Consider the following 23,327-nt stretch of genomic DNA (forward strand, 5'->3'; position numbering starts at 1 on the left):
ACACATCTATTACAGGTGAACCATTTATAAAGTCAATATAATTTGTAAGAAAATTCTACTTTAAAATATAACTTTTTCTGACTAATTTCTCTGAACATAGTGAATTTAGGTGGATGAAGGAAATGGGTTGGAAAGAGATTAATGAAAGGAGAGATGCGCATAAAAAATAAATTTTATCTCCTTGATTATTTTACTTTTCCCTGCATAGGATTTGATTAATACAAAGATATAAGATATATGGAAAGTGACCTAAGCGTAGCAAAGTAAACAATAAACATTTATCTTTTACAGGAAAAAATATGTATTTAATTTAAGGATTTCACTGGCAAAATTGACCCAAACCAGGGTTCTGCATAGCCAACGTATGTGCTTTATGTAGACCTGGTGTTTGTTCCCAGGGGTTTCAACCTCTTCTTGAGGGAAATGAAATTTAAATGAGAGAATGAGAATCTCTCTCTCTCTCTTTTTTTTTTTTTTGCCATTTCTTGGACCACTCCCATGGCATATGGAGGTTCCCAGGCTAGGGGTCTAATCAGAGACGTAACCATCGGCTTACGCCAGAGCCACAGCAACACCAGATCTGAGCCACATCTGCGACCTACACCACAACTCACAGCAACGCCGGATCCTTAACCCACTAAGCAAGGCCAGAGATCGAACCCACAACCTCATGGTTCCTAGTCAGATTCGTTAACCACTGCGCCACAATGGGAACTCCGAGAATGAAAATCTCTGATTCCAGTTTTAGAGGAGCAGTGAGAGTATCTGAATCTTTTGCTAAAGGTTTGAGTTCTAAGACTGATCACTTTCAGTTTCGAAGTAAAAAGAATTCTGTCTTAAGAAAGAGAGTAAATTTCCAACGTGGACAGACATTAGTGCATCTTATCCCTGACTGTTATCTCTGTGTGCAATGGCAAGTTATTCTTTGCTTTGTGTCAAAAGTTCACACAGCAATTTTGGTTCCTGTCCCTGTGTAACTTACTTTGTGAAATTTGTGTAATTCAGCATTTGCTACTGTGGTCCCAGAAAGCAAGAACTAAAGACTGAATGGCATCCCCTGGAGTTTTATAAGATGAGGACCCTGGAAATAATTTTCAGCTCAGAGCAATAAGAGAAGTAACAAAAGCATTGAATAATAATAGCTAATATTTGATAAGGATTATAGGCACTATGCTCAGCATTTTATACACCTTGTAGCCTTTAATATTAAAAAATCCTTGAGGATACTATGTTATAGATAAGGACATGGAGGTTCAGGTCACCTATACTACTTCCCCACAGTTTTACAGCTGGAAAGTGGAGAAGCCAAGGTTCATGTTCAGAAGGTAAGATCTCAAATCCTCAGTCTTAGTGGCCACCTGAAGGTTACTCTAGTAAGGAGAAGCTCTCTTAAATAGAACTTCTAATATTGTAGGGGATTGCCTTGGTTAAGTGTTCAAGCAGAGACTAGATTATCTTCTTTCAGGAATGCTGAAGAATGATCTCCACATCAAGTATAGAGATAATGGATGTCTCCTAAGGTAACTTCAAGTTCAGAACAAATGGAGAAAATAGCTACTGTCTCATGCTGATGGCCTTAAGCCAAAAAAAAAAGGAAGGCACTATTACACGCAGAAGATACTCCTCTACTGAAATAGGGCTGGCCTAGGAAGAGGCTGAGGGAATAAAGCAATTAAGAATATGAATGTAATTGTTATCTTAGTCTGGGGCTTTGAATTTTGCCTCCACCTGTGCCACAGATCCTCCCTCCTTTATTCCTTCCTTTGCTAACTTAGGCTGATAGGGGCACTGTTTGTCATTGTTGTTGTTACCAAGAATTTCTAGGGAGTTCCCTCATGGCTCAGCAATGTTAAGGGTCTGTCCTTGTCACTGCTGTGGCTCTGATTATAGCTGTGGCTTGGGTTTGCCCTGGCCCCAGAAACTTTGAATGCCGTGGGTGTGGCCAAAAAAAAAATCCAAAACAAAACAAAAATAAAAACTAGTGTTTAATGAATTTCTGAGTATCCTTTCCAAAGGTTAAGGATGTATTTGTGAAAGGAATTGATGTGCAGGGTTAAGAGAAGAAAGGATGAATAAGAGTAAATAGGCAAAGAAGCTTGAAGCACAAGTACTAAGGCTTAGAGGAAACAAAATAGCCTAATGGTTGGGAACAAGGAGTCTATAGAGACCACTACATTTCATGCCAAAAAAAAAATGATGAATTTGATGAATAACATTAAAATGGTAATAGTGATTCAATAGACTCCAAGACCTTCAAAGGCCAAGACCGCTGATATGATAGCCACTAAAGTAATCTTCTGCAGCTAATGGAGTACCTGACACAGAATTACTACACAAATATATTTTTTAATATACAAATCTTGAAATCTAGAGGAGTAAACCCTTTGCCACTTTCTGTTTAATAATTAGTCATCACAATTACTTACTGGATACCATATTTCCTTTGGAAGTCTTCTCAGTTTTGGTAATTGATCTAGAATGATAGCTATGTAAAGTGAGCATAAGATTGTGGAAAATAAAGATCTGACTCTTGTTCTTTTTTGGGCTGCACCTGTGGCATGTGGAAGCTCCTGGGCCAGGGATCAAAACTGTGCTACAGCAGTGACAACACCAGAACACCTGACAATTGGATTAGGTGAATTGAGTTTTTGCCCTGGATTCCTGATAATTGGTTCTGAGTACTTGGACTAGTTGTTGAAACTATATTTTGGGCCTCCCATTGGAAAATATGGGTTAATATTTATTTCACAGAATTGTTGTGAGGATGAGACAATACAAGTAAGGTCCTTACCATAAGCTCAGACACTGTTCAAAAATCTTAGTTCTTATGCATATCAAAGAGCCCTAGAATAGGAATATCTTAAGGATCATCTACTTCATTCATTCCCACACCTGACTCATCATCAGAATATTCTCAGGAACTTATTAGAAATGCAAATGTATGGGTTTCTCTTTAAGATTTTCTGAATCCTAAGTTCTCATGTTCCATCAGTTTGGGAAAAACTGATCTAATACAAGCATGTAATTTTACAGATAAGGAAATGGCACAACTTAGTGGCAGAAAAAGTTATTAAACTTTTGTCCTTGAATCTTGTAGTCTAATAGTCTTTCCATGATGCTACAATCACCTGAGAAATGAGAACTGAGAAATTCACAGAAGAAAGAACCAATGACTCATTACTCATCAAAGACTGAGAACTTTCCCCCAGTCCTCTTTCTGGTAATGAACTCCACACTGTTCAGCAACCCACATTAATAAACAATCCTGATGCTAGGAAGGTCTCCACTTTTAACTTATTTAATCCACAAACTCACTTCAACAGCCATGTTCTGGTCATGCATACTATGACCAGAACTGAGAAATTCACAGAAGAAAGGACCAATGACTCATTACTCATCAAAGACTGGTAAAGTTTCATGAAATTTTTTGGGGAAGAGAAGTTTGTACCATTTTTCTTCTTGAACATCAAAGGAGGGTAAAAGAAAATACATATTTATTGGGGACAGAGAATGAAGTAGTGTCCTGAGGTTAAGTCCTAGCCCTGTCACTAAGCACTTATATGACTTCAGGTAAGTCATTAAACTTTTTTGAGCTTTATCATTTCAGCATTTAAATAATGATGATGTCAGACCTAATTACTTTAGTTTTTTTTAAATCAAGAGAATTAATATATGTGAAAATATTTTAAATAGTCAATTACTAGAGAAATATGTAGACTCTAACTGTTATTAATTTCTGTGTCACTCTATTGGCCCAAAATTCTATAACACATAGTTATGCATGACTAGAACATGACTGTTGAAGTGAGTTTGTGGATTAAATAAGTTAAAAGTGGAGACCTTTCTAGCATCAGGATTGTTTATTGATGTGGGTTGCTGAACAGTGTGGAGTTCATTACCAGAAAGAGGATTAGGGGAAAATTAACAGCAGCATCAAGTACCATAATGAATTTGGGAGTTCCCGTAGTGGCTTATAGGTGACAAATTCAACTAGTATCCATGAGGATGCTGGTTCAATCCCTGAACTTTCTCAGTGGGTTAAGGATCCAGTGTTGCCATGAGCTATGGTGTAGGTTGCGGATGTGTCTTGGATCCCGTGTTGCTATGGCTGTGGCGAAGGCGAAGGCCAGCAGAAGTAGTCCCGATTCAACCCCTAGCCAAAAAAAAAAAAAAAAAAAAAAAAAAAAAAAAAAAAAAAAGGAGAGAGATCCATGATGTCTTTCATGTCTCTTCTATCCTGCTCTCTGGCCTCAGCATCATGTGGAACTACAGAGAATAAGGGCAGGTGTTTAGCTTGTAGAGTGTAAGGAAGAAGCTAGCCTGTACCAGGTATATTGCTTTTAGCTACCATGTTAAGAGCATCAATGTAAACAGGCTATGCAATGCTTCCAGTGACTTGGACACAGCAGTTTTTCATTTTTGTTTATAATAATAGAACAAGTAGCTGTGACAATAGAAAAAAAAAGCATAATCCAAGCCAAGGAAGAGTGAAAAAGCCAAGGAAGAGTGAAATGCTGAACTTCCAAGAGTTTTTTCAGAGTCCTCACGATCTAGATCTATCTCTGAACCCCACCAGCCCTGTTCTGGCAGAAGAAAAGCCTCCCAATAGCATCTTTCATGTCCTTATTTCTCAGGCTATAGATAATGGGGTTGAGAAAGGGAGCAAGGATAACAAAAATGACAGCAATTGCTGTATCCCAAAACACTGAGTAAGTTGCTGAGAATCGCAAGTACATGACAGCCACACTGCCAAAAAACAGTAAGAACACAGCAAGATGGGCAGCACATGTAGAAAAGGCTTTGTGACGACCTTCAGCTGAAGGCATCCCCAGAATCACCATGATGATCCGGATGTAGGAGAGGGCGATGACCAGAAAGGAAGCTAGGATCTCCGCAGCATGGATGGCATCCACAATGACCACCAGGGATGTGTCTGTGCAGGCCAAGCTCAGCACAGGCGTGAAGTCACAGAAGATCTGCTGGATCTGGTTGGAGCCACAGAAAGGCAGGGTGGCTATCCATGCAATCTCAGGGAGCACAAGGAGGAAGCCACAGAGGTAGGCTCCAGCTGTCAGATGGATACAAATTTTGGGAGTCATGATGGTTGGGTAACGGAGAGGATTGCAGATAGCTATGTACCTGTCAATGGCCATTGCTGTCAGGACACAGCCTTCTGTGATACCCAGAGAGTGAAAGAAATACATCTGCATGAGGCAGCCAGCCAGAGAGATGGTCTTCCACTCACTGATTAGGCAGGAGAGCATCTTGGGGATGGTAGTCGTGGTATACCAGATCTCCAGGAAAGAGAGGACACTGATGAAGAAATACATGGGGGTGTGCAAGGCCATGTCCAGCTGGATGACAATGAATATCATTAGGTTTCCAGTTATGATAAATCCATAGATGAGAAGCAAAGGAATAAAGAATAAGAGGCCACCTTCATGCAGATGAGGGAACATAGAGAAGAGGAACTCGGTCACTGTTGTCTGATTCTCACTGGCCATCAACCGTGTCATCGGGAAAAGGTAAAAGGAGACAAAGAAACTCCTGGAATTAGGATGGTGATTACCTATTAAAAATTGCTTCATTCCTTTCTGTAATCAGTTACTTAAGCTGACTCTGGGACCCGAGATCGTCATTAGAAATAGCTCTCCGCAGAACCTCTATGCCGAAACATCTGAAATATTTGAATTTGGGCCCCTAAATGAATCTTTTTGTAAACCTCTTCAGTTGATGCAAAGAAAACACAAAGCAATATGCAAATTTAACTTTCTGGAAATACCTTCTGCAGATTCAGTCACTTCTTTAATTTCTACTCTCTACCCCTCTGTGTTTAGCTTTAACAAGGGTACCTTTCTTTGTAACTATTCTCCACTCTCATTCTTCAGAGAAGCATTTAAAAAAAAATACATTATCAGAAACCCTTCTCTCCATTATTCTTCATGTTACTCTGCTGTCTTTTCTAGCTCTGATAGTTAATCTGAGGCTAGCTAAAGTATTCCTCTTTCCCTCTCTGCCTCTTCTCTGTTGGTTTCAGAGAAACATGCCCATTTCTCGTTTAGATGATGGGTACCTGGATGTCAGGAAATAACCCTCCTCTTCTCTGCTTTCTCCCTCAGACCTTTTCCTCCTTCAGTAGCAGATATTGATTGTTGCCCAGACCAAGGGACCATCTTGCCCCTGATTAGTATTAGTGGTCGTTGAATTTTGGACAAACAGGTTAGTTCAGCCCTGCACACCCCATCCCTCCTATGAAGGGCACATCTACGAGCCAAAGGAAGAAAATAAACCTGAATTTTAAAAAATCACTTCTATTATAACTATAGCTATCTTGGGAAGAAAGTGTTATAAAAATCAACTACAATAGCAATCAGGCCAGCATCTAGTTGTTAGGGAGAAAGGGCAAATAAAATGTTTGCAGTTAAAGTTAGTGATAGCAGTATGCATTGCCTCTTACCTTGACTATTTTAACGTCTCTTTTACTCATCTTCTTACTTTTGTCAGATCAACATTTCTAAAAAATGGCTTTTACTCTCTTTTGTCTTTTCAAAATCATTCAAGAATAAAGCCCAAAGATCTTAGCCTGATATTTATTTTATTCTCTGATCTGGTTCCAGCCCAATTTTTTCAGCCATTATTTTTCTACATTCTTATCAGCTCTGCCAATTTTTCATATCCTATTTTTCTGTCATTCTTTCCTTCTATCTTCTTTATCTCTTTCTATTGGAATCCAAGTATCCAGTGTTCATTAAATATTCCCATTATCATGGACATCTCATTGATCCTCATCCCAGAACTAAACACCCTCTCCTACAACCCCTAAGAGTGCTTCATGTTTTCCTTTTTCATGATGCTTAACACATCTTATCTTGCATTTTAAATATTTGAATATCAGCATTATCTCCTTTAAATAGACGAAAATGTCCTCAGGGATACTCATAAAGGATACATTAAATAGTATTATTAAAGAATTCCATCCATTTTTGCTGTATTTCAAACACACACGCACACATACACACTTTCATAGTGTTGCACTGTACAAAGGTACTGCCCTAACTCCCTCCCCCACCCCTTGGCACTTGTTTCTCCTGTGACTGTGGTCAGTCAGTCATGCCGAAATCCTTGTTCTCATAACCTGACTGCAAAAGCATTTGTCCCACGCAGTCATCTGTTTTCTTCCAACTTTGTCTAGGTCTATGCAAAGATAGGTTTTTATTTCCATTTGCATAGGTCAACTGTTTCCTTCCTTTCTTGCTTCTGGACTTCGCATGTATTCTTTTGACAGAACTTCTCCATTGACAATGATGGAATCTAAACTGACTCCCACGTTGTTCTCTGAGAGCTTGGTTGGTTTCTTTTTGCCAGTCTCCTCCTTCCCTCCCTCTCCATCCCTCCCTCCCAGGAGCATGAGATGGGAGGAGTGGGGAGAAGGTGGTGGGGAACCAGGAATCTCACTAGTGCAGCCCCCACTCCATCTGGTGCAACCCTGGCCCCGCCACCTGGTGTCTGTGGAATTCCCATGCCCGCCCATGTGATGGTCATTGCCTTAGGCACATTACATAGTTTATCTCATTTATTTCTACCTATGGTAGAGAGAGTATTATTATTATTTTGCGGGTAGTGAAATTAAGAATCAGAGGGGAAAAAAATACCTTACCCAAATGGACATAGCTAAGATACAAAGCAATAACTGGAAGCCTGGTCTGTAGTTCTTAGAAGCCACTATTATTATTCATACCACCATGGGAAATTTAGACCAGGAGTCATAAGTCATTCTGTGTCCTACTCTGAGTAACATTATATACTTAAGACTATCCTGATTGTGAGATGAGAGAGCTAATGATTTTTTTTTCAAGTCAAAAACAGATTAAAATAAATGCACTGCAGGCTAGGAAAACTAACTTACAGAAGATGCCTTTTGCTTTCTGTGTCAAGCCTTGGTGAAGAAAGATATGAAAGACAGGCTTTGGAAGAGAGCAAGTACCTTAGTGTAGCAGAAGGGCAGAGCCTGCCTGGGGAAAGATGTGAGAGATCTGAGTGTTCTCTGATTGAAGTGGCCACTTCTCTGTCTTGTCTGTGTTATGGTACTATCTTTTCTCAGCCTAAAGTACCAGACTAGTCATTACAGAGGGCATAGGTGGATAAAACAGGAAATGACTGGGTTATGAAAAAGGGAAGTTCAGAGCTAAGTAGCTCATAAAAGCAGATAGAGTGACTACTTTGATGCTCTAATGAGGCTTTTTACCACTAGTAAGTTGGCATTGTGTTCACCATATATACATTTGTTCAATTAACACTCATACATTGATCAGTCCTCTGTTATGTGCCCATAATTGCCCCAGGTTCAAGGGCCATATAATGTTGAACAAAACATTCTTGCCCCTGACACACATAAAGCACATTTTTTAAAAATCCCAGAATGACAGATAATCAGTGGTGCTCAAGGAGTTCAGCCTACAAATATTCCATGCAAAGTTAAAAAAAAAAAAAGGGCTTCATTTAGATTTTCGCCGTGGAAAAAAGCAGTCAATTTCTAAGTCTCCAGGAATCCATGATTCTATGGACTTCAACAACATTTTATCATTAGAAAGACCTTAGATATTATCAGTATCTTCATCTATTAGCTGAACTATATTCTTCCTAATTATCTTTTCTAGATTTCATGTCTCACTATTCTAATTTCTTCACTCATGTAATAAAGTTATAAAAATATGAAGTTTTACTCCATACAATGAGAAAATTTTACCCTGAAAGCCTGGGACTATTTGGGATTGGAAGAGCTAAATATATAAGGAAATTATTGGGCAGGCATAATCTGAGTAAAAGGCAGGTTAGCAACCTCAGCTGGATCATGTCTTTAGCACGTACCTTGTCTAAGACCACAAGAATGCTCTTCAGAATCTCTGCAATAAGCTGCACCCTATGCTGGTTTGTCATTGAGGATATAGATGTTTCTGAACATTCTTTAGGGAATATCAAGAATGGAAAGATTACCTTTCCTGGGAGTTTCTCTTTAGCTAGTGCAGGCTCTAAAAAATGTGGGGGTACATGTGTCTTTGTTTACCCTCTAAGGGACAAATTAGGGGAAAAGCGTTACATGGTGATTAGACATCCTTCAGGGTCGAGTCTCAAAAGCTTTCCTATTGTGAAATAACTGTCTCTCATAGGGGAATATACATAGGGGCACTGGGAGTCAGAATTGCTATGAGTGATAAACACTCAGGATCATGCTTCTTTAGAATACACAATCAGTAAACATTACTTTCTTCTTAGCCTTTTACACATTATTCACTATATTTTCTATTTCTTCTGCTGAGATAATAATAATAAAAAATGTTTTTTAAAACTTTAAATACATACCATCTCATTTAATTCTTTTTTTTCACTACTCAGTGAATTCGTTTACATTTATAGTTGTACAGCAATCATCACAACACAATTTTATAGCTTTTCCATCCCAAACCCCCAGCGCATCCCCCCCACCTCCAACCTGTCTTATTTGGAAACCACAAGTTTTTCAGTCTGTGAGTCAGTATCTGTTCTGCAAAGAAGTTCATTGTGTCCTTTTTCTCGATTCCACATATGAGTGATAGCATATGATGTTGGTGTCTCACTGTCTGACTAACCTCACTTAGCATGATAATTTCTAGGTCCATCCACGTTGCTGCAAATGCCGTTATTTCTTTCCTTTTAACGGCTGAGTAATATTCCATCATGTATACATCTTCTTGATTCACTCCTCTGCCAATGGACATTTAGGTTGTTTCCACGTCTTGGCTGTTGTATATATAGTGCTGCAGTGAACAGTGGGATACATATATCTTTTTGAGTCGTGGTTTTCTACAGCTAGATGCCCAGGAGTGGGATTGCTGGATCAAACAGTAATTCTATTTTTAGTTTTCTGAGGAATCTCCATACTGTTTCCATTTAATTCTTCAAAAAATGTGTATGCTTAAAAGTGGTTAAAATGGTACATTTATATTACATGCTTTTTGCCACAATTAAAAATAAAGCTGTTTGTATGAAGTAGCCAAGATAAGGGTTATCCCCATTTTGCAGATGGAACAATTCAGACTTGCTAAAGGCTTGCTCCAGTTTACATAAGCAATACAAGGCTGGGAAGAAATTGAACCTTGATCCTCTGAGCTCAAATCTAGCTAAATGTTAATTTTTCCCTCCATTACCGTTCTATTAATTATTCCCAAATATATATTCCCTACCATGATCTTTCACTTAACTTGAGTATCATTTAATAGCACCTGGTTTATCTAAGAAGAAAGAAGACAGGAAAGATAAAGGACATTCCTAAATTATTGCTCACACATCTGCAGTCCCATTTCCCACACCATTCCCTGACTTACACTGTAAGTCCCAGCAACCAAACTGCTATTTTGATTCATTGTGCTTTGGCTTTTTTCCTGTTATTCCCTCTTCCTAGAATTTCAACTCTGCCTTTCTTCTTTCCACCCAAAATACATGCACACATTTGACCTTTGTAATTCTTATCAATTTTTCAGATTTAGCACATTACCCCCTCCTCCAGGAAGTCTTTCTTGATTTCCAGGCTGATTTGGGGGTCTATTTTGTGTTCTTAAAGCATCAAATGATTACTATGTTGTTAAAGTTATCTAGCTATGTGTCTAGATTCCAAGAAATTTGATGATCATCTATAATTATTTATTCATATTTGAACCTCTAAGGTATAGCCCAGGGACTTACACAGAATTCAAGTAATATAAGAAGATAAAGTAAGGTCTAGAAGTGAAAAGATAATAATTATATTTGTAGTGTATTAAATATATTTGATTTGAAACAAAAGACTTGTAGAATGAATTAGTGGGAAACAGCATTGGAGGGTCAGGTCAGGTGGATTTGGGAGGCTTTGACTACCAAGTGTTGGGATTTTTTTTTTTTAATTAGTTTTTTTTTGAGGTAATTTGTTTACATTTTGGGAAAGGGTCGTTTTCCTTCTTCTTTCTTTCTTCCCTTCCCTTCCTTCCTTCCTTCCTTCCTTCCTTCCTTCCTTCCTTCCTTCCTTCCTTCCTTCCTTTCCTTTCCTTTCTCTCTCTCTCTCTCTCTCTCTCTCTCTCTCTTTCTTTCTTTCTTTCTTTCTTTCTTTCTTTCCTGTCTTTTTAGGGCGATACCCATGGCATATGGAGGTTCCCAGCCTGGGGGTTTAGATAGAGCCTTAGCTCTTGGCTTACTCCACAGCCACAGCAATGCAGGATCTGAACTGTGTCTGCGACCTGCACCACAGCTCATGGCAACACCGGATCTTTAACCCACTGACTGAGGCCAGGGATCGAACCTGTGCCCCCATGGATATTAGTTGTGTTTGTTACCACTGAGCCACAACGGGAACTCCAGGATTTTTAAAATATATTTTGCAAGCAATATGAAGTCATTAGGTACATTTTGATGCACAAAATTCTACCTTAATAATGTTAGACTGCATTTAAGCAGGGAAATTATGGAAATAAGAAATATCATTAATGCATTTAACTAGTATTTATTCATCACCATTCAGGCATCAGAACCTTTTCTGAAATAGTTTGGGGTAAAGACCTAAATAGGGCAATAATAATGAAGATGAAAGATAAAGGGATGAAGGTAGGTATGAGTAATCAATAGAATTTGACAACTGACTATATGTAGGCATGTTGGAAAGAAGAGCATTAAAGAGACAGGTTTTAGGTTTGAGTTTTTGTCAGGCACCATTACTGACATATTAAGTAACAGCTAAAGCAAAAGCTAGTAAGGGGAGTTATATTATTTTGAGTATGTGATAGAATTTTTTTTTTTTTTAATCTTTTTGCCATTTCTTGGGCCGCTCCCGCGGCATATAGAGGTTCCCAGGCTAGGGGTCTAATCCGAGCTGGAGCCGCCGGCCTACGCCAGAGCCACAGCAACGTGGGATCCAAGCCACGTCTGCAACCTACACCACAGCTCATGGCAATGCTGGATCCTTAACCCACTGAGCAAGGGCAGGGACCGAACCCGCAACCTCATGGTTCCTAGTCGGATTCGTTAACCACTGCACCACGACGGGAACTCCTGATAGAACTTTTAAGTAGAAATTTCTGATTTCCATTAAGGATGAGAACTGGAGTTCAGAGGAGATAACAAGCCTATGAACACAGTTATGTTATTGAAGAAGAGTTTATAATTGAACTATGAGGATGCACTGGACACTTGAAAAAAAGTGTAGAGAATCATAAGAGAGACTAGAAGACTATATTTGGTGGGTGAAAGAAAATGGGACTAATAATACATAATAAGTAATATTTACTAAGTATGTGCCAAAAATGTACTGAGGTATTTACATATTTCATCTCATTTCTTCTTTTTAATATTCTTGAAAATTAGTCATTATTATCAACCACTTTAAAGGTGAGGGAACTAAAGTTTAAATGACTTAAGTATTGTCCCCTTAGTCATGTAACTAAGTCAGTGATAGAGTCAATTTAACCTAAATCTATTCTACTATCTTTTTCCAAAGTGTTCATGGGACTAGCAAAGAACAAGGATACAGATGAATCATGAAAATCAAGGAAAAGACTGATGAGAATAAATAAACAATCAGTGGATGAATTTTGGAACTGATCTAGCTTTATTATTATTATTCCCAGTACTTAGTTTCTCGAAACTGCCTTAGATATATTTGTTGAGTGAATAATCACTTGTCAGAGGAAATGAAAACTGAAAAAAAAGTGGCAATTAAATATTGTGGTTAGAGGATCATGGCAAATATGGAGTTAATACAATTTTTAGCCAAGTGGCTTCTGCATAGTTTGCAGAGGATGAGTGAATAAAAGTATTAATAAAAAACACTAGTCGGAGTTCACATTGTGGCTCAATGGTTAAGGCATCTTACTAGCATTCATGAGGATGCAGGTTCAATCCCCGGCCTTGCTCAGTGGGTTAAGGATCCAGCATTGCCGTGAGCTGTGGTGTAGGTCGAGGATGAGGCTCAGATCTGGTGTTGCTGTGGCTGTGGTATAGGCCGGCAACTACAGCTCTGATTCAACCCCTAGCCTGGGAACCTCCATATGCCGTGGATGTGGCCCTAAAAAGCAAAAAACAAAACAAAACAAAACAAAACCACTAGTCAATGTGGATCACATTTGAGAAGTTTGATAATGAGATGATGAGAGAACTAGAGTTGGTAATGTAATCAAGGTTAACTTTCTCCAAGGTCTAGTAGATACACTGTTTCTGAGATACTATGATACAATATAAATATGGGTGTGTTTGCAAGAGAGGGAAGGAGTCATTAGCAAAGAGAAACTAAAGATATTGAAGATCCAAGAGGTAATAAATGGAGCCAGTGGAAGAAAATTAGGCCAAAATACCCTAACTGTAAGCTTTCTCAAACAGTCAAGGAATGCTAAATCCAGACTTCAGCCCTTTGGGGCCATCTGACTCTGAGATCATGGAAGCTCATGAAATCTCATGCATGTGAGCTCCTCCTTCCTGCCATGACTGTTAATGGCCCTGTGACCCCCAGGATCCTTCTGAAGTTCTGCTGAGCTGTGCTGGGCAGCTGCTGACAGAATCTTCTATAACATAGTTCAGAGTTGTGTTGCACTCTCACTGAACTGCTTTTAAACTGCTTCAAAGAAAGAAAACCATGGACTTAGAGAAGAGACTTGTGGTTGCCTGATGGGAGGGGGAGGGAGTGGGAGGGATCGGGAGCTTGGGCTTATCAGACACAACCTAGAATAGATTTACAAGGAGATCCTGCTGAATAGCATTGAGAATTATGTCTAGATACTCATGTTGCAACAGAAGAAAGGGTGGGGGAAAAAACTGTAATTGCAATGTATACATGTAAGGATAACCTGACCCCCTTGCTGTACAGTGGGAAAATTAAAAAAAAAAAAAACAAAAAACAAAACAAACAAACAAAAAAAAACTGCTTCAAAGAAGAGTGGAGAAAATCCCCCTGCCTTTGAATCACATATTGTTAGCTTGACCTCTCTTGTTTCTTATCCTTCCTCTGTCTCAGCAGAGACTTTGTTTATAAATAATTCTTTCACTCTTTAGACGAAGAAGAAAAAGAAGTGTCTCTTTCTATTTGATTTCTAGCCTGACTCAAAGACCTGGTTTCCCATAGATGAAGCAACTTCATGAAAGGGAGCATGGCAGCAAGAGTTCCCCTAATTAACCACATGGGACATGGAGTGCTTTTCTCCAGGCACTGGGGGAGAACCCTTCAGAAGAAAGCCCCTGGGCCATTTGACTTCCCTGAGAAGCTAGATCTGTGGTTGTGGTTATACTCTTCTTATTTGGTGGAGTGCAGAACAATGAATATAAAGACATTTGGGGAATAGGAGATAGCCCTCTCAGTTTTTGAAAGAGGTGGGAACGGGATGAAGGATGAATTCGGTACTTTTGCATATGGGTGAGTGGTTTTGTTTGGTATTCATTGGGGAAGATTCTTAGAGAGCCAGAATTTTTTTTTTTCTGATGGTTTTTAAAATCATTTATCTAATTTTAAAAAATTTTATAAAGTATAGTTGATTTACAATGTTGTGCCAATTTCTGCTATACAGCAAAGGGACCCAGTTATATATTTCTACATATATCTATCTATAGACACAGATATAGATATAGATATAGATATAGAGATATAGATATAGATATAGAGATATAGTTTTTCTCATACTATCTTCCATCATGTTCTATCCCAAGAGATTGGATATAGTTTGTGCTGTACAGCAGGACCTTATTTCTTATTCATTCTAAATAGTTTGCATCTACCAACCCCAAACTCCCCGTCCATCCCACTCCCTCCCTTCCCCCTTTTCGGATAGCTTTAAATGAAAAAAGACTCTTGAAAACTTTGTTGAGATTTTATAGACATGTGAGGCCCAGGAAAAGACAGTAGTTCAGGCATGAGGGATTGTGGTGAATTTGTGCTATGGGACTAGAGATGATCATAAGATAACCTATTAAATTTTGTCTGGGACATTAGCCCTGGAGAAATCTTTTAAATTTTATCAGGACTACGAGATCTATGACTCTTTGCCTCCACTGACTTATCTGCTTCTTTATTTATTTAAATTTTAAAAAATTGAGATATAAGTGACATATAACATTGTGTAAGTTGCATTGTGATGCATTTATACATTGCAATATGATTAACTTCATAATGTTACTTAACACCCCTGTCATGTTACGGAGTAGAATTATTGAAGTCCCATCTCTAATAACTAAACTATCAGGTAGTTTAATGCAACAAAGGCAAGTCTCAGAATTCTGCCATGCACACAAACACTTATGAGTAGGTACAAAAACAACTATCATACCTGTTTTTTTGGAAGTTCGTGGATGTCTCAGCTCTCTATTATGCAGGCTCTCTGATCAGAAGAATGAATGAATACTTCTATCAAAGACAAAATGTAACAGAATCTAATCTGGTGAGACAAGTGATGGGTCCTGGGTTAAGGGACAAAAACAGAAATGAACAAATCATGGGACCTATTCCACCCCTCCAAGATATCTAAGTTGCTTGGCTCGTATTCTAACATCACTTCAAGCGAGGGTATATGTTTATTTCTAGCCAATGCACATAATTCTCAGTAACCTGGGTTTTATGCAGAAAATTTTTTTGGCCTTGCCTGCAACACATGGAAGTTCCTCGTCCAAGGACTGAACCCATGCTACAGCAGCAACTCAAGCCACTGAGTGACAAGGCTGGATCCTTAACCACTAAGCCACACGGAAGTCCAAAAAATTTAAAATTCTCTATGCCACTTGGTTTTCAATGGGTACAAGTTTACTCCCATTTCTCCTCTTCAGGAATATTTGGCATTTTATAGAGACATTTTGGTTATCATGGCTGGGGAATGGGTTTGTGTTATTGACATCCAGCAGATAAAGGCCAGAATTGCTGTTAAACATCCTACAAAGCACAGGAAACACCTCATGGAGCTCCCATTGTGGCTCAATGGGTCCGGAACCCCACATAGTGTCCTTTTGAGGATGTGGGTTTGATCCCTGGTCTCACTCAGTGGGCTAAGGATCTGGTGTTGCTGTGAGCTGTGGTGTAGATCTCAGATGAGGCTCAGATCCAGTGTCGTTCTGACTGTGGCAAAGCCTCAGCTTCAGTTCCAGTTCCAATTCGACCCTTAGCCTGGGAACTTTCATATGCATAGGTGCAGCAATGAAAAGGAAAAGATAAGACCATTTAAAAAGAAAAAAAGAAAAGAAATACCTCATTTCCCCACTCTCAGCAAAAAATTTTCTGGTCCACAATGTCAATAGTACTGAAGCTGAGAAAACCTGCTCTATGCTAATTAATAAATCCTATAGTGAGAATGGCCATTATAGACATTTGAAGCTGTTGCCAAACTCGCCTCTAGCTGTAGACTGCTAATTAAAATTTTTGAAATGTTACCAAACCACTCCTAGAGTGTGATTTCTAGATAAGCATATTTCAACTATTAGCTAAACCTCTTAAACCATCAACTACAAATTAACCCAGATTAAGATTAACTTGCACACACAGATACATCACAGCGGTCTAAACTACAGAAATTTAAAGCAAATTGAATTCAGTATGATATTTGGATTTTGTCTTTATTTTTAGTTAATTATGAAGTCAGCCAAGGGAAGCCAGTACCTGAGTTTCAGTTTTTAAGATACCCACTTAAAAATGGTCTTATTCTCATCCACAGAGGGATTTTGTTACAACTTCTTTTGTGTCTTCAATATTTCATGTCAAAAAGTAAAAATATCTACCTACTTAAGATGATTCTAATTTACTATTATAATAAATATTCCAATGAATGTCGTATAAGTTTTAATATTTAAAATATTTTGCTAAGGCTTCATGGTGAAAGGCAGGCTCTAAACAATCTCAAGCCTCTCAATAAAAATTTCCAAAAAATTGCCATTCAGGAGAGTTTGTACCAATTTATACGTCTAAGTAGCAAAATTGTTTGCTTAGCTATTAGAATAGCTGATAACACTAAGATATTACACTTACTAAAAGTTAGACATGATTGCTTTATAATTTGCAAAGCAACTCACACAGTATATTTTATTAAATCAGGGCTGTTGAGCTGCTTAAAAGGAAAGTTTCTATTTGTTATTGGAGTGTAGGTAGAGTTCTGACTGTTTGTATTTGACTCCATCAGCCAACAAGTGAAGGACCTGAAAATATGGATCAGGAGAATCAGACAATAGTGACTGAGTTTTATTTCTCCGATTTCCCTCAATTTGAGAACAAAAGCCTCTTATTCTTCATCCCTTTGCTCTTTATTTATGTGTTTGTTATTGTTGGAAATTTCATGATTGTCCTTGCCGTCCAGTTGGATACCCGTCTTCACAATCCCATGTACAATTTCATTAGCATCTTCTCCTTCCTGGAGATCTGGTACACCACAGTGACCATCCCCAAGATGCTCTCCAACCTTATCAATAAAGAGAAGACCATTTCCTTCATTGGCTGCCTTCTGCAGATGTATTTTTTCCACTCCCTGGGGGTCACAGAAGGCCTCGTTCTCACAATGATGGCCATTGACAGGTACGTTGCCATCTGCAACCCGCTCCGCTATGCCATCATCATGACCCACCGACTCTGCATCCAGCTCTCCGCTGGCTCTTGCATCATTGTCTTCCTTATGCTACTGCCAGAGATTGTGTGGATTGCCACGCTTCCCTTCTGTGGCCCCAACCAAATCCATCAACTCTTCTGTGACTTTGAACCTGTGCTACGCTTGGCCTGTACAGATACATCCATGATGCTGGTCGAAGATGTGATTCATGCTATTTCCATCCTGACTTCTGTTTGTATCATCATGCTTTCCTATGTAAGAATCATCATCGTGATCCTGAGGATTCCCTCAGGCGAGAGCCGGCAGAAGGCTTTCTCCACTTGTGCAGCCCACATTGCTATTTTCTTCCTGTTTTTTGGCAGCGTGACACTCATGTACCTGCGCTTCTCTGTCACTTTCCCACCGCTCCTGGACAAGGCCATTGCACTGCTGTTTGCTGTCCTTGCCCCACTTTTCAACCCTATAATCTATAGTCTGAGGAACAAAGACATGAAAGATGCCATCAAGAAAGTCCTCTGTTCACAAAAAATATTCAATTTTTCTGGAAGCCAATGAGAGTTCACACACCTCTGTTCAAAGAACTGTAAGTTAAAAATGGTATCAAATCAGTTATTTAAATTACTGTACATGCTTTATTTCTGTGTACCCACGTAGTTTGGGTATTTTTTTCCAATTTTCTAAAAATTTCCTTTGCTTATTCTTTCATATTCTTATATCAGTTATTACTATTTCATTTAAAAAACATTAATAAGATGTGCAAGAGTGATGTTAAGTCTGAACAAGAAGCCTAGCTTCCTAATATTCATCTTAGAGACCTTTACCCCTCCATAGGTTGTCTTTTGATAAATTATGATGGCTATGCAGTGCATATAGCCACTGACCTTAGGATGTTCATGTCATGCTGTTATTATAAACTCCTTTGTGCTATGTTTCACATTGTTTTGAAAACTCCAGACCAAACACTCTTGAAAACTAGAAGATTAAATAGACAAAATATAGAGACTTGGGTCTAGAAAATGCGTAAGTTATGTAATATATATATTTATGCTTTGATGTGCTGATTAAAAATATTGCTATATACATTATGTTATGTTGTGTTCTATTAAAACACTATGACAGTCTCATACCTCAGTGTCTTTGTTCTTATTGCTTTTCTGCTTGGAGTTTTCCTCTCTGTTTTTCTTCTCTGCCTTGGAACTTATACTTACCATTAAAAAATGCACACACATTTTATCCTCTGGGATAAAGGCCTGTGCCTTCTACCCACAAAGGTACACTAATTGTTTTAAGGGTTGAGCAAATCGTCTCCAGAAACACATGTTTTTCCCCAGCTCCTGGGGGAAGCAAACCAATTGTCACTGGTACCAAAAAAGCAGGAAGCCCAAAAGGTGATGGAAGAAGAGAGGTATCAAAAATGGAAATACCAATAGTATAGAACACAAGAAAAAAAAATTCAATCCACTTTGGTCAGGTTGCTAGATAAACTCTTAAAACCATTTAGGAAAGTTAAGGTGGAAAAAGTGCCAGCTCTCAACTTTGGATCAGCTCCAGACCCCGTTTTCATGGCTCTGGGATCTGGCTGGATCCTTTATATCTTCTTAACTCTGGTAAATGCAAATCATCTCCAATATTAATATGAGCTTTGTGATGCCCCTGAGGAAATTTTTAGGGGTGAAAGAAATTATATAGACTTTTCTTCAGTTACATTATTAAATTTATTTGAGGTAAACATTCAGAAACCTAGCTCTTAATCTTTGAATTTGTGCTTAAATATCTTAGTATTTTTCCATGTATAAGTCTAACAGATTTTATTATTCACCATTAAAAGTGTCTGACAAGGGAGTTCTCGTTGTGGTTCAGTGGAATCAAACATGGCTATGTCCATGAGGACACAGGTTCAATTCCTGGCCCCGCTCAGTGGGTTAAGGATCTGTTGTTGCTGTGAGTTGTGGTGTAGGTCACAGATGTGGCTCAGATCTGGCACTGCTCTGGCTGAGGCTATGGCCATGGCCAGGAGCTGCAGCTCCAATTTGACCCCTAGCCTGGGAAAAGCAAAAAAAAAAAAAAAAAAAAGTTTTTGACAAATATTTGGTCTAATTTATAAACTTGGCCACAAAATCCTTTTAAATTACATTTAGATATGATATACACTATTTTGTTTTCAAGTATTTTAATTTTCTGACTCAATAAACATAATCTTTATAATTGTAAAAAAAATCTCCAAAAAGAAAAGAGAAATTATAAATATGGCTAATTCTTATTCATTTTAAACATTCCAATACTGTAATAAATGTGGTAAAGCTTCAATATTAAATAAAAAACTTAATGCCCCGATTTAACATGTATATTTTGACTATAAACTTTACCTCAATAAAAATGATTTAAAAACATAAATAGAGTAATTGCTCAATTACAGATTTAAAATTAAAATTACAAGGTAGATTTGGTATTCTAATAGGTCAAATTATCTTAAAAATGCATATATAAATACAATATATATATACACAAATTATTTAGTACAAAATATAAATAATAGGTTTGATTCCATTAAACATTTCTATAATTATTTCTAAAATCTTGCTGAGTTTAAAAGATGCTAACTAATGGAGTTCCCTGTGGCACGGCAGGTTAAGGATCTGGCATTGTCACTGGAGCATCTTGGGTCACTGCTGTGGCACTGCTTTGATCTTTGACTAGGGAATTTCCACATGCCTAGGGCATGGCAGAAAATAAAAAAGATGCTAACTCATTAAGGAAATAATTAAGTAGCCCATTTCTTTATTCATGCAGCAAACGTTTACTAAGGCTACTATGCCAGGCTCTGTTTTAGGTGTTTATGATATGACTGAAAAAAAACTCTGCCCTTTTATAGCTTGTGCTATTATGAGCGGAGATATTAAAAAGTGCATATATATTAAAAACAAGCAAAAATAGCAAATTATATGAAATTATGTGTTCTGTGTGAAATAGAAAAAAACTATTGCAGGATAAGAAGATCTTGTGTGTTGGGAGAGATCATAATTTTTTAAGAAGTGGTCATACTTGGATCTCATTAGGAGGTCACATTTGAACAAAGATTTGAAGAAAATGGAGTTGGTCACAAGGATATATGAAGGGAGAATAATGAATGATACAGGTAGCAGTAAAATCTAGTGAAAAATGTGACTCAGAAGGAGTGACCAGTAAGATAGAACAAGGACCAAGAGTTTTGAAGGTTGAGTTAACAAAATACATCAAGGAGGAAGTTATTGATTTTGTCAAATCCTACAAAGAGTCAAGTAAGGTGAGGACTGAAGTTTGACTTTGAATTTAGGCACTTGGTGATCCTCGTTAAACTTAATAAGAAAGTGTGCATTATATGGTGGAAGTAAAAGCCTGACTTGAGTAACCGAATAGAAAAGAATCAAAGAAAAACAGGAAATTTCAAATACAAGCAACTCTTTCATGGAGTGTTTTTTTTTTAAGGGCCACACCTGTGGCATATGGAGGTTCCTAGGCTAGCAGTTGAATCTGAGCTGTAGCTCCTGGCCTACACCACAGCCACAGCAACAACAGATCTGAGCCACTCTTTCGTGGAGTTTTACTACTAATGAAAGCTGAGAAATGAGATAATAAGGAGCAAGTGGGATCTTTAAAATACTTTGTTAACTGTGATTCACAATGCATTTTAAATCATAATATAGGACCCATGTGTACATAAATTTGCACATTCATATCCCTATTTATACCTAAAATGATATTCTTACAAAACAACATTTATACTTCGTCTTTACTTTTCCCCCTTATTCTATTTATTGAAAACATTTTCAGAACTGATTTCACCACTCACTAATGGGCTGTGGTCCTCAATCTGAAAACAAAATAAGGGAGTTCCCATTGTGGTTCAGTGGAAATGAATCTGACTAGCATCCAAGAAGATGCAGGTTTGTTCCCTGGCCTTGCTCAGTGGGTTAAGGATCTGGCGTTGCCGTGAGCTGTGGAGTACGTTGCAGATGTGCCTTGGATCTGGCATTGCTGTGGTTGTGGCATATGCCGGCAGCTGCAGCTCTAATTGGACCCCTAGCCTGGAAACCTCCATATGCCACTAGTGTGGCCCTAAAAAGACAAAAAAAAAAAAAAAAAAGAAAAAAGTGAAACGTCTTTAGCTCTGATTACCTTTGGTTATGCATTTAATAGGTGATTTCTATTTTTAACTTTGTATTTATTTATAGTTTTCTAATTATATATAATAACATATCACATTCTAGTGAAAACAGTTTTACTGTTTAAAATTATGACAATTTAAATATGGTAAAGAAAATAAATATACACTCTCCGACAGTATTAACAGGATGTCAAAATGGTATGATCTTTTCTAGAGCAATTTAGGAATATGTGTCTAAAGAATTAATAAGCATGGATATCTGTTTGGAAGTAGGGACAGACAGGAGGTCCCATTTTGGCACAGCAGAAATGAATCTGACTAGTGTCCATGAAGATGCAGTTTTGACCCCTGGCCTTGCTCAGTGGGTTAGGATCCGGCATTTCCATGAGCCATGGTATTGGTCATGGATGCGGCTCAGATTCAGCATTACTGTGGCTGTGGTGTACCCTGGCAGCTGTAGCTCTGATTCGACCCCTAGCCTGGGAATTTCCATATGCCTCAGGTGTGGCCCTAAAAAGCAAAAAGAAGTAGGGGCAGAGAACACTTCTTTGATAAAGTAACATTTAAGCTGATTCTTGAAGACTGAGAAAGAAAATATGTAAGATAAAACAATTGTATAAAATCCTGAGGTTAATAAAATCTAGGTTTCTAGGGAAACCATTATAGGAACCAACATGTATATGCGCAAATGGAACACAGTAAGAGTGATGAAATAAGGGCTAGACGCAAAATATGCAGAAATTCATAGGCCATGTTCTGAGATATTAGAATGTATTTCAACAGCCATGTGAAGATTCTGAAGAGACTGAAGTATATTAGATTCTTAGAATAACATCCCTATTGTTGTATGAAGACAGATTGAAATGGAGCAAATGTAGAGGTGGAGAAGATGATTTAAGAGAGCACAGTAGTTATCTTCTGCTTCAAAATAAACCACTCCCAAAATTAGTGCTTAAAATAGAACTATCTCTTTATCTCATAATTTATGGGTTATTTTTGACTGGAATCAAAAAGGTGGTTCTTTTAGTCCTGGTTCACTCATGCATCCAGGGTCAGCAATGGTTTGGCTTGAGCTGGCTAAAATCAGACAACATTAGCTAAGACAGTTGCACTCTCTCCCATGCCTTTCATCTTACTTCAGGCTAGTTAGTTTCTATTGTTCCCATAATGGCTGGTTGGAGTGTCAATACAAAACCCAAGTGTATGGGTGTTTTTTTGTTGTTGTTGTTTTGCTTTTTTTTGTTTGTTTGTTTGTTTTGTTTTTTTTTGTTTTTTTTTTTTTTTGCTAGACCTGCAGCATGCAGTAGTTCCTGGGCCAGGGACCAAACCCTTGCTACAGCAGTGACTTCATCCACAGCACTGACAATGCCAGATCCTTAACCTACTGAGCTACTAAGGAACTGGCATGCGCTTCCTGAGACTTGGCTCATTGACACAGAATGTATTCTGTTGTAGTCTGTGGCCAAATCAAGTCACAAGGGGGACTTCAAGGAGGGAAGGAGATGAAATCTTTTGATGGGAAGAGCTGTCAAATCACCATGCAGTGCGAAGGGAAGTGTTAAGTGAAGAGTTTAGATTACACGGTTTTCTTGGCAATGCAGAGATAGTGATATCCCCAC

General features: G+C 38.2%; 2 protein-coding genes across 2 annotated transcripts; one reads left to right on the forward strand and one right to left on the reverse strand.

The window, feature by feature from the left end:
* Positions 1–4,287: 4,287 nt before the first annotated feature.
* On the reverse strand, positions 4,288–8,459 carry OR6K6 (olfactory receptor family 6 subfamily K member 6). The gene has a single exon (XM_021089605.2). It carries the CDS (start codon positions 5,586–5,588, stop codon positions 4,557–4,559), a length of 1,032 nt encoding a protein of 343 aa, XP_020945264.1. The 5' UTR covers positions 5,589–8,459; the 3' UTR covers positions 4,288–4,556.
* A 4,615-nt stretch (positions 8,460–13,074) lies between these two features.
* Positions 13,075–18,690, forward strand: LOC100152848 (olfactory receptor 6K3-like). The gene has a single exon (XM_013996894.3). It carries the CDS (start codon positions 17,169–17,171, stop codon positions 18,117–18,119), a length of 951 nt encoding a protein of 316 aa, XP_013852348.1. The 5' UTR covers positions 13,075–17,168; the 3' UTR covers positions 18,120–18,690.
* Positions 18,691–23,327: the final 4,637 nt, after the last annotated feature.

This window comes from Sus scrofa, chromosome 4 (genome assembly GCF_054392235.1).
Source record: "Sus scrofa isolate SSC_HxYL_T2T_F1_AM1 chromosome 4, Sscrofa_HxYL_maternal_Yorkshire_Landrace_v2.0, whole genome shotgun sequence".
Taxonomy (NCBI): Eukaryota; Metazoa; Chordata; class Mammalia; order Artiodactyla; family Suidae; genus Sus; species Sus scrofa.